The sequence below is a fragment of the Embiotoca jacksoni genome, unplaced genomic scaffold (assembly GCF_022577435.1).
Source record: "Embiotoca jacksoni isolate LCO1_2020_lvr unplaced genomic scaffold, fEmbJac1.0.p SCAF_6, whole genome shotgun sequence".
Lineage (NCBI taxonomy): Eukaryota > Metazoa > Chordata > Actinopteri > Embiotocidae > Embiotoca > Embiotoca jacksoni.
The window spans coordinates 605062-617469 of NW_027185414.1; the positions used below are offsets into that span (position 1 = coordinate 605062).

At 41.9% G+C, this 12408-nt stretch overlaps 1 protein-coding gene across 9 annotated transcripts in view; it reads left to right on the top strand.

Annotated features, from left to right (window-relative positions):
* znf536 (zinc finger protein 536) overlaps positions 1-12408 on the top strand; it is a 197828-nt gene that overhangs the window by 106220 nt on the left and 79200 nt on the right. For all 9 annotated transcript variants that reach the window (XM_069173410.1, XM_069173407.1, XM_069173412.1 and 6 more), the window contains one exon: positions 1818-4120. In XM_069173410.1, coding sequence (XP_069029511.1) covers positions 1819-4120 — 2302 coding nt within the window. In that variant the 5' untranslated portion in view covers position 1818. The remainder of the gene's footprint in view (positions 1-1817; positions 4121-12408) is intronic.

Consider the following 12408-nt stretch of genomic DNA (forward strand, 5'->3'; position numbering starts at 1 on the left):
GAGAACACAATCATAAGATCTGGTGTAAATTTAAGTAGGCCTTGACAGAAGCATATCTAACTGTTACACATAAGCCTGCAGAACATAGCATACCCATTATATTCTTGATGAATTCAGTAGAATTGCTTTATGATACTTGTGGGGAGACATACGTAGAATTCAAAAGGCAGCCCACAAGTGTCACATTCCTTTACACACAAGTGGGAACTGGTCACAGTGTCTAATTCATGTCCACAAGATAAGAATCCACCATCAACAGTGTGTTGGAGGGGCCAGTAGCTACAAGAACAGGCACCTCTTATGTCCGCTAAACTCCTACTGAGGGAAGACAGAGGGGAAGAAAAAAAAAAAAAAAATCAGATGAACGAGACAGCAAATGAGCCAAGCACAATGTAGAGTCCTCAATGCTTAAGAAACATACAGTAGGTGGAGAAAGAAAAAGACAGACAGAGTGTAACAGAATCTCAGATGCCCTCTGTGCCAATAAAGTGTGTGCTGAACATGTGTCCACATACTGTATGGAAGCTTTATAAAATGGTTCCACTCACCTAATGCCAGTTCTTTACACTGTCTCTGTATGAAATTATTTTTTTGATGATCATAATCATACATTATAGCCCAGTGGCTTGCACTGTTACCAAACAGCATACTAAATAGCTTAATGAGATATTATACAATATTTTGTTGACCAAAGCAGAACCACGGTTATTGTTTCTCAGGGTTTGACCCCTGTAAGCAGCCAAGAAGCGTACAGATAGATGTTTACACCTCTCCATCTGGAGAGCAGATGGATCTGAATTAAAACCAATGTTATTCTTTTCATTTGAATATATTTATTCACTGACCTTAGACATATGGAATGAAAACACGTTCAATGATAGTACAACATGCTCTGAAAATCATCATTTATTTCAGTGGCATTACATTACTGCAGGACTAAAACATGATTCTGTGTAGCAGAATGCATCAGCTAGAACAAACAAGAAGTAACTGCTACTTTTTGATTCTTTTCATACTTGAAGGTTTGCTTTTTAATATCAACTTTTTTCAGTAGTGTATTATCCAATGCATTTGTGAATGCTTTACACAGCCTCGTAGGACAGCCAACTTGCTGTTTGAACTATTGTTTTCTCCATCCCGGAGACTGTGAAAGATTTCGGCTAGGTACAGAGAAGACAGACATAGAGAGAATTGGGGGAATAGAAGGAAGTAGCGTGAGAGCAAAGTGATTCACATCAAATGTAATATGGCTCTTTAATGGAATATTGCACCAAGACAAGTGTCATGGCACCAAGATAAGAATGTTGTGTTTACTGGAGTAACCCCTTAGTTTTAAGTGCTATTGTTAATATCATAATTGTAGTATTGCGGTGGCTTCCCGACAATGCAGTTGCTCCATTTCATTAAGGCGTGTAATTGGAGGAATTCTGATAGGATGGGCACAAGTAGCTTAATTATACACTGCTCACTGTGTTTACAGAGTAATTATTCCATCCAAAATGGTTTTACATTTTGAAAAAGTTCTTAGGAGTCACAGCATCCCTCCAGGCCCTTGGTGCTGACAATTCACGTGTTCTGTGCATCAAAGACAACAATGTTATTTCCCTGTACCGGGTGACGCACCGCAGGTGTTATTTACCCAAATTAGGTAACACATTCATCTTGAACATGTGGTGAGATTATCATCACCCACAATGGAATAGTATCTTTTAAATAAAATATAATTTATTTCTGAAAATATCAGTATTTAAAAATATTTCTGATTTAACAATTTAATTATGTCTAATATAGTTTCTTCTTTCTGTCTGGTTTTACAGGATGGAGGACTCTAGTTTATGTCTTGGTGTGTCGTCAGCGGTGCCTGACGCTGATAACCATCTCAGCAGTGCAGTGTTAAATGGTCGTTACCCGATCAGTCAAAAGCTTCACCAACTGACTGCCCAGCTAGGACACGCCTTTCCTGATTTACACCGCCCGCAACAGATTCCTGAAGAGAAGGCAGCCACACCTTTGGATGAGAAGACGCACCATGCAGCCCTGGCCAGTCAACCTATTAGCAGTCAGATGGCCCTGCTAGCCAATCAACTCAACCGAGACATTGATGCGGGGGCACTAAGTGGGTTGAACGGGCGTGTAGACCTGCAGCAGTTCCTCAATGGGCAGAACTTGGGCATCATGTCCCAGATGAATGATATTGAAGATGATGCTCGCAAAAATAGGAAGTATCCCTGTCCATTGTGTGGCAAGCGTTTCCGTTTTAACAGCATCCTATCACTTCACATGCGCACACATACAGGAGAGAAGCCATTCAAGTGCCCCTACTGCGACCACAGAGCGGCTCAGAAGGGCAACTTGAAGATCCATCTCCGCACCCACAAGCTGGGGAATCTTGGTAAGGGCCGTGGCCGTGTCCGAGAGGAGAACAGGCTGCTGCACGAGCTTGAAGAGAGGGCCATCCTGAGGGACAAGCAGATGAGAGGGACTGGCAGCCTCCTTCAGACAGCTCAAACACCTCATCTGAGTCTCAACAGTAGCTCTAACACCCATCAGCAGCCATTGAGTTCAGCCTGTGGGCCCCCTGCTCCCTCTGGCCTTGCCACTCCAGACCCAATTTCTCAGCCATCTTCTTCACCCAAGCCAGCTGGAACCCAGGATGAACAGTCCTCAAACCCAACTACAGGCTTCCGTTGTACCTTCTGCAAAGGCAAGTTCAAGAAGCGCGAGGAGTTGGACCGCCACATCCGCATACTCCACAAGCCCTACAAATGTACTCTGTGTGAGTTTGCTGCCTCCCATGAAGAGGATTTGATAAGTCATGTGGAGAAGGCCCATATCACAGCCGAGTCCACGCAGGGCCAGGGTTCTAGTGGAGCTGGCGGCACGCAGGCGGCCACTGAATTCCGTTGTGAGGTGTGTGGCCAGGTCTTCAGCCAAGCTTGGTTTCTCAAGGGCCACATGCGAAAGCACAAGGACTCCTTTGAACACTGCTGCCAAATCTGTGGCCGTCGCTTCAAAGAACCTTGGTTCCTCAAGAACCATATGAAGGTGCATCTGAACAAGTTGGCCATCAAGAGCAAACCACCACAACCCATCGAGCAGGACATGGCTGCCGTTAATACCATGAGCAATCTGGCTCAGGAAGCTCATGCCAACCTTTATTCCCGATACATTTCCTGTCTTCAGGGAGGCTTCCTTTCACCAGACAAACAAGGCCTGAGTGAGCAGCACCAGATGTTGGCTAAAGCTGGGATAGCCATGAAGGAAAAAGAGATGTTAGGGAAATTGCTAGGACCGATGGCAGGAGGTATGGGTCATGGGCTGGGTGAAAATGAGAAGCGCTCTCTCCTTGGTTGTCTCAACCTTGTGCCACCACTCAAGTCGAGCTGCATGGAGCGCCTCCAGGCAGCTGCAAAAGTGGCAGAGATGGACTCCCTTAATAGCTACCAAGCCTGGCAGATAATGGCTCGTGGCATGGCTATGGACAGGGCTTTCATGCCCAAGGATCAGCAGCAGCACCCGCACCAGCACCATATACCCCCAGGGCAGGAAGATGAGATGGGCGGTGCAGGGGCCTTGGCTTCCTTCTCAAAGGATAAACAAGACTACTCCTTGATTGCTTCCAATGATAGCTCCAAGCACAAGCAGAGCTCTGAGGCCTTGCAGGGATCCAAGGCCTCTAGTGGAGCCATGATGTCCATGAAGGAGGATGGAAGAGGCTTTGACAGTCATCGTGAACTAATGGCTCACCATGGTAGTGCTGAGACTCCTGGAGTCCTGGCAGGTTTGGGAAGCCCAAACATTGACTACAGCCTTTCCAGTCTGTCCAACCTGAAGGAGAAGCCTTCAGAGTGCCCTGACTGTGGCCGGGTCTTCAGAACCTACCATCAAATGGTTGTTCACTCCCGGATCCATGGTAAAGACAGAAAAGGCATTGAGGATGCACTCCAGCAAGGTCTGGATGAACGCCGCGGATCAGCCAGTGACCCAGAGTCCCAGTCCATCAGCCGCTCCACCACTCCTGGTTCATCCAACGTGACAGAAGAAAGTGGAGCTGGGGGAGGGCACTCCCAGACAGGAAGCATCCAGGATGACAGCCCCCATCCCTCCTCACCATCTTCAGGTAAGAAAGAAAATTGTAGTATACATTGTGACCTCAACCATGGTCAGCCTGTGGATAAATAGATCAAAATTAAATCTCATCATATATATTCAAGAAATATATTTACAATTTGTGTTTCCAATGTTATTAGCTTACTGTCTTATAGTTTGACCCAAATAGTTTCCACAACGAATCACTTTAATTGTATGGTTGTGTGTATCTATTGATGTGTCAAACCCATATCTTTTAAAGGGAATGACAAATAACCTAAATACCCACCAAAAAAATCAGAGCTGCACATTCCTCACATAACTTTGATCCTCACATAGCTTAGATACTTAACTTCAAATACCCACACATCCTGACAGAGTGGTTTGCTTTTATTGATGTTAAACACACACACACACACACACACACACACACACACACACACACACACACACACACACACACACACACACTATACTAAAACAGACACACTTTATTGAATTGAAGTGTTTCCTTTCTACTGTATGTGTATATTCCAGTATGTAGAGGCATATACTGCCTCACCTGCAAGTTCTTATTTTGGACGATGTTACTCTGTTGTATTATGTAGTGCCATTCTTGCTACCATTCACATTAAGTCAAAGAAAACTCGAGGGAAAACAATCAGGGAAGAGACCTGCTTCACCATTGCATCCTCGTTTGTAGGTTAGCAGTCGAGATCCCTGTGGCATATGAGTAAAGACTGGGAGCAGAGGGATGAATTCGTTTTAACCACAGTGATTAATAAATGTCTTTAATAAACACGTTGGAGACAACCAAACCCCTCCCCTCTCCCTACCCAGCAAACGCAGGCCGGCCGGGGCTAGATAAGTGTATGTTTAGTGGGATTAAGGGAGGCTCATTGCTAATGATTACACAAGTTTTTAAAGGTAACTTTTGGTTGCTCCTCAGGGCACTATACTGGCGTTAAGAAGCGTGTGCAGTAATTAGGTCACGAATATGCGATAATCAGTCGGTTTAAGCTAAACAAGACACTAATTAAAGATATACATATAAAGCAGGTCAAAAAAATTAGTGAACTTCATTTGCAAAAGCGAGGATGTGCTTTTAAGTCTTTTGAGAAAAAAAATATGAATATATATAAATATAAATCAGAGTGGCTTAGCTTAAGGCTGTAAGCAACTTAATTCCACCAGTGGAGATGAAATTGTTTATTTATTCACAGAGGCATGAAGTCCTTATCATGCCCGTGTAGTGTGATGGGTTTGAACATGGGACAGGCTATGTTTATTTTAATCTAAGAAATAATAACAGACAACCCCCCACCCCAATTAGGAATTAATGAAAATGAGAGTGAGATAAAAACCTATTTTCTTTATAGAGACTATTAAACATAACACTTTCTCAACAGGGTGGGGGTGTAGCGGATGTAATTATCTTCTGAATTTTAATGCTGGAAGTTTCTCCCTCCATATCTCTCTCTCTCTCTCTCTGTCTCTCTCTCTCCCTCTTTCTCTTTTGACTCAAACACTTTGCATTTGATGGGTAGAGCTTATGGCATTTCAACAACTTCAGAGGTGCTGCACACTATGGAAAATTAACAAATAAAAAATGTAAATCATAACTGAGAAATAAAACTAATGGTAATTACCACCAAGTAATCATGGTAACAAAGAACAATGTATTGCATTAGATTTAGTTGAGTGGTTAAATCTTGCCTCTGGGGCACCACCTTTGGAGAAGGGGGGCAGGATTAAAGACAAAAATATAAGTACAAAAGTAAATTCAAACAGTATATCAGCTTTTCCACAAGGCTTTAATGTTGCTGTTTTTGGTTTGTGTAGTGTCTCACCCTTAGTCCAGTGCTCAGTTAGATACATTGGCATTGGTCAAGTCATATTTGAAAGGCTGTCCTTCCATTGTTGTATCTGAAAGGCTGTTCCTACGTTGTTGTTGTTGTAGAGCTTTGTGAGTGCATGTGACAAAATAGGATCTGAAACTGTAGCTAACTCAGGACATAGCAAAGGAAGAAAATTGATTTATTGAGAAGAACAGAACAAAATTATTAAGCATACCCTGATCTGCATAGACTGGAACACAGTTTTATTGAAAATACATTTTAGGAGTAAACAGATTTTACATTAACAAATGTTAACAATACTTGTTCTGCCACTTCCTGTTTTTTAATCAGGAGTAGCAAAACTTGACTTGTCGTTCTTCACAACTTACACAACGTGATTCACATTCGGAGCTCAGGGACTCTCAAATTAGAAGCTTTGATGTGTGAGAAAAATGTGTCTGAGTCTCATGTGGAGAAAGGTGTCATGCTTCTCCTCTGCATGCATGTGTGTTGTGTGTGTGTGTGTGTGTGTGTGTGTGTGTGTGTGTGTGTGTGTGTGTGTGTGTGTGTGTGTGTGTGTGTGTGTGTGTGTTTGTGTGTGTGGGGGGGGGTATCACTCTCGTCTGTAGTGAACAGGATGTGGCTACTGTACCATTGTCTTTATCTTAATATCTCACGTTGTAAAGGGGAGCTTGAAATGGTCTTTAAGTGTGTTTACCTGCAAGTGTGTGCGTGTGCCTGTGTGAGCCCATGCCCCGCCACCTACCCATAGCAATTTTGAGTTAAACTTAAATGATAGTAATCAACAATAACATCTCAACTGTGAAAGAAGGTCAACTTTGGCACTTTTGTCTTTGAGACGCCACTTGTTTAAAAGCAATGAGTGAAAAAAGGGGGGGTAGGTAAGGAACAAAAAAGAGCAGAAAAACAAAGGCCTTTGTCAGAGATACAATTTAAAGAACTCCCTTGTTAGACAAAGCCTTGCAGCTAACCTTGTGCATGTTTTTTTATTCAATATATATATATATATATATATATATTTTTTTTTTTTTTTAAGATGAGAAAGAGGTAATTGCATATATGCCCATCGCTATCTGTTTTTCTTGGGTTATCCTTGGACTGACTTCCAGTCATTGTTTTCTGTGATGATCAGGGCTCAAAGCAACTATGTTGGGTGAAAACACTGTGCAGTAGTCATGTTAAGAGGGTTCAGCAACAGGTAGACATGATGCCAATGGAAGTGATCTTATCCAAAAATATCTGTTGCTGTGAAAAACATTCCCTTTTTTTCCACTTACATGCAAATAAACCACCATATAAATGTTTTGTTTCGCACAATAGCGTCTCCCCATTCTGCTGCCACTGTACAGGCAATATGTAGTTGAATCTGTAAAAAAAAAAATGCCTTTGCTGCTTGCATGTTAGGCCTAAAGCAGCAGTCCTCGTTGCATGTATCCGAACAACCTTACCAATACCCATAAACCCCACTCCCACCTCTTTCCTCTTGGCTGTAAAATACTCTATACACTCCCTCTGGCTCTTTCTTTCTCTTTCTCTCTCTCTGGAGAATCCCCATGTCTACATTTTTTTTTTTTTTTTTTTTTTTTTTTTTTTTTTTTTGCGTTTTAACATGGCAGGGATTAGCCTGCATATCCCTGGTCTTACCACGGCTCAAACAAGCAGGCAAAATGCTTGCTCCATACAAATTGAAATTGGATTTGCCAACTTGACGCCTTAGGTTATAAAGCGTGGATATTCATCTAATTGCGACCGTACAATGGGGGCGTAATTACACATGCAGACAAACTGTTACAGTGTAATTACTGTGTCATTAAAACAGGAATAAAGTAAAGCTGAACACGATCCAGGCTACTATGAATATCAATAGTGACAAACCTGATCTAGCTAGCTATTACCAGTAAATAGCCATGGCACTGTCAATGCTGGCAATATAAAAGAGGAATACCTTTTAAGGATCATTATTGGTATTCTACTCTCCATGACTTTAGATTCATGTAGCTCAATCAAAACCAGAGCACTTAAAAGAAAGGTTAATGCATTAACGACAAACGACATTAAAGACAAATATGGGGCACTCGCGTTGTGTGGTGAGCACTCTAGCAGTAAGAGGGTCGAGGATTATTCTCTGCATGTTTTGATTCTTTCACACTTTCTAAACACCTGAATTACCCTGAGGTGTCAGAGGTTGTCTGTCTCCATGTGTCAGTTCTGTGATTATAGGACGACCTTTCTAGTGCGTACCACGTCATATCAGCTGGGTAAGTATTCTGCTATTTCACAATGAGTAAAATGAACTCTAAAAGATATTACCAATGTTCACAACATAAATTAATTTATTCAAGGTGACAATCATTTCATTAAATTAGAGTAACGAGGCCAGGTCAAAACTTATTGTATGGCTGAGTAATGTATGCATCCCTGGAGGGCTTTTAATTTGAAACAGAAGTTGTGACATCCGGCAGACTGTACATGTCTCAGAGACAGACCAGTACTCCTTGGCTGGAGTCGTACTATTAGACCAGTTTTGTGGGTGTCACTTAGCTAGTTGTGATGTAATTATACACGACTGTGCACCATGCGAGGAAAACAGAAACTAAAATAATCACTAATTTGCCATTATGCAGGACTCACCTTAGATATTGTGCTTTAGTTCTACAAATTGCATAAGAAATGTGTAACTGATGAAGTTACTACAGCTGATTGGTGTACACTATTCTTAGGTTTGTAGGGCCAATAGGGGTCTGGGGCCCTAGGTGAGTTGACTGTTAGGTTACATACATATAATAAACTTGTTTAAAAAATGTTGGCATTATGAAATTTTCTCAAGTCAGGCTACACTCATTGTACTAAGGATGAGCTAGTGGAGCCAAATAGGTAAATATACGTAAATAACAAATTATAAGTATCTCTGTGTAGTCTAGAGTGGGTGACTATCTTCGTTGACTTACTAAGCTATAGTCATTAATTAATTCATAAAGGAATGTGTGTACAAATGAAAACACACCTCGTCTAGCTGGGGAAAGCAGACAACTGCCCTCGCATGATTTTGACAACTGGCAGTTACAATTTGTAATGGATAATCACAGTATACATGTTAGTGTGGCTCCTGCCCTTCAGAGTAAACTTAAAGAGGGACAGTAAATACATAAGTAGGTAAGTAAAATAATAAATACACATGTTTTAATATTTCACTTGGTATTCTGTCTACTTCATATGTCTACAATAATATTTCCGTTTAGTTTGTGGGGGTTTGGGCAAAATGGATTAAGGGAATGGGTTGTGACAGGGTTTAACTGGCGCTCCCGGTGGATTAGTCCAGTCCTGATTACATATGTCCATTAATGAACACATACATAAAGAAACTGTCACATCTTACAAAAGAGTAAAATAGATACTTGACCAAACACCAAAAACTAGTACAATTTTTAATATTTACACTGAATTAGTTTGCAAATGAACAGCAGCTAAAGCTTATATGTCGTCAAAAGTCAGCCCCATTTACCTCATGATTTCTTACATTGAAGAACCAGAACAGCTTACATACACCTCACTGCTGTATGCTAGGTTACTCCTACACCACCTCTCTGCAACCAACACTTTGAAATGAGGCCATTCCTCTATGAATGTGCACCCCATAATGTATGTGTATAAAACTATGTGCATTAAAAAATAATGAAGTACGTCTCTCGTTTTTTTTCCATTTCTCCCGTCTGCACAAATTACTTTGTCTTTGTAATTGACATCCGTTCCTCTACTACTTCTCTCCTCACACTATTCTTCTTTTCTCTATAATCAGAGAACTCAGTGGTTACAAAACCTGAGCTTTCTACCCCCCACTCATTTGAAGAAGTCTGGCCTGTCATATCTGTATTTTTTATGTGTCACCAAACTTAAATAGACAGTCATTGTGTTACAGGCACATTCATTCCCTGAGCTGTATTTTTGTACAGTAGGTCAGGACTCTGGTGTCTGGTAAATGATAAAAGTTCTATTCAAATGCACTAATTGTCAGTGTGCTGCTCTGATTGACATGTCTCGGATAAATGCAGACTTAGTATTTTTGTACACGCTTGCACAATATAAAAGGCCAATTTATTTCTCTGTTCTTCTTTTTCTTTTTTTTTTGCATAGTTCATTTGATTTCTTTCTTCCCTTTTTGCTCTCTGCCTCTCTCCCCTACCCTGTCTCTCAGACTCAATTTGTAAATATTACCCATGGTGGGAATTAGCCTAGGCTTTTTAGATATTTAAAATTTTCGATTGTATTCCAATGAGTGTGTTTGATCGAGGGAAAAACTGCGAGTCTTGGTTTGCTCCTCAGTATTCCTGGGTGGCTATCAGTGGCTAGCCTTGTCCTTATGAAACATTTATCAGCCCGTTTTATGTCTTAATGATCACGTTAGGATTCCCCGCTTGGTTATGAAGCCGGGACAGAAAAAAAATGGACTGTTGAGACAGTGAAGGAGAGGAGATGAAAAAAATGACACGGGCAATCCAGAAGGGAGAGACTGAGAGAAGTAGAGTGAAAAAAAGAAAGGGGAGATGACAGGGCATCACATTCCTCAGTAAACAGCATTGCATTATGCCATCCACTCTTTTCAACTCCAAATCTTTGCCAAAACATAGCTTACCTTTCCCCTGGTATAAGCTTCCTTGGCTCACACACACATACACACACACACACACACACACACACACACACACACACACACACACACACACACACACACACACACACACACACACACACACACACACACACACACACACACTTCTGTCTTCCCCATTTCTGTTTTATGTTTTTATAATTAAAACATAATATTTATCTTTCCACAACAGAAGGCTGCCTTACACTGTCAGGTAGACTGTTTGCATATTAATATTCTTAATACATCAACAAGCTATCTTCTCTGGTGTCACTGGAAAAACTGAGCGAGAACAGAAAAAGAGAAGCTAACTCAAAAGTACAGCTCCTTGCTGCGGTTTTGAAAGGCAGGAGAAACTTAACTTGATTGACCATGCAGGAGAAGATACTCAAAGTGATGGGGAAATCCTTACAAAAAAGAAAGCAACAGAGAAAGAAAAGACATAAATTAACATCACAGTCACAACTTGTGCGAGCCGTGGAGTGTGTTTACCTAGTCTCGACATTAAGATGCACATACAAATTTACAGATCCACACTAAATAAGCATTTGCCCCTTCCTCAGTCAAAACTACGGAGCAAAACTCCACACTGGCTAAAAAGTTTCTCTTCTTTGATTGTTTATGTGTATGCTTAACAGAGGGTTGGAGGGATGGAGGGGAGGGTAAAGCTGAATGAGGGTGAATGCCAAGTTCCTTTTCTCTCCGTCTGGTGACAGCTGTCTGACTCCGTCAATGTGGGATTCCTGTGAAATGAGGCAGGGCTCTCAGTCAGGGAATGCAAATGATGGCAGTGGATGGTGGAGCTGCAGGATTGGGGTACGGAGGGGAGCTTTGTTTGAACAAGTTAACTTGGGCATGATAGGGTTTCTTCCTGTGTGTGAAAAAGCGGGATAATACGTTGACCTTTGCCTTATTAAAAACGCAGGGCCAGGCATGTGATATTATGACTGAGGATTCTCTTGCTTTGCTCTGATTTTCCTCATTCTTCACACTTATTTTGCTCCTTCTCTTCTCTTTCTTTTTCCCTCACTCTGTCATTCTCCAACTTTGCTGTCCCACCCCTCCCTCCTCCTTCCTTCCCTCCCAGTCTCCTCCTCTTAACCCCATTGACAGGTCACATAAAAAGCCTTTTGTGTCAACATCAGGGCGCTGACATGAGAGCAGAAAGCTACATGAAAAATTTGCTTTTTTTCTTGGCTGTAGCTATCTCCTCATCTTAAAAGAAGGAGAGACAGAGACAGAGAGAAAGAACGGAGAGAGAGAAGGGACAAATAGAGAAAGAGAGGGAGAAGCCAAAAGTGAGCGAGGAATTAAATCCAGGGATTAAGATCTCTGAGCTTTCGTTTTTTTTTTTTCACTCTCTCCCCCTGCCACATTCCAATTGTTCTTAAAATATTTGGCAATGTCAATTAGTAAGTGAGCAGAGCTAGCTGATGAACACAATTTTCCAGGCGACTGAGCACCCTATTGTTGTGGAGCGAACAGCAGATTTCTGAGGTCATTATCATTCCCTGTTAGCCGTGCCCAGCTGCTCTCCTCTTGGCTCCAGCCAAACTCAGCTCTCCTCTTTCCTTTTTCCCTCTCGCTTCTATACATCATCTCTCCCCTCTTCTCCTCCCCCTCACACCACCCTTCACTCCCACCGCCACCCTTCCTGCACCACGTTCACCAGTTCAGAGATGGTTGATAGCAGGCAGCAACAGGGGGCCTTCAACAAGAGGAGGGATGGGAGGAGATGGCAGGTGGAAAGAAAGGGAGAGAGAGTGAGGGTTATTGCGCAAGAGTTAGAGATATACTAAAGGCAAATGAGTGAGG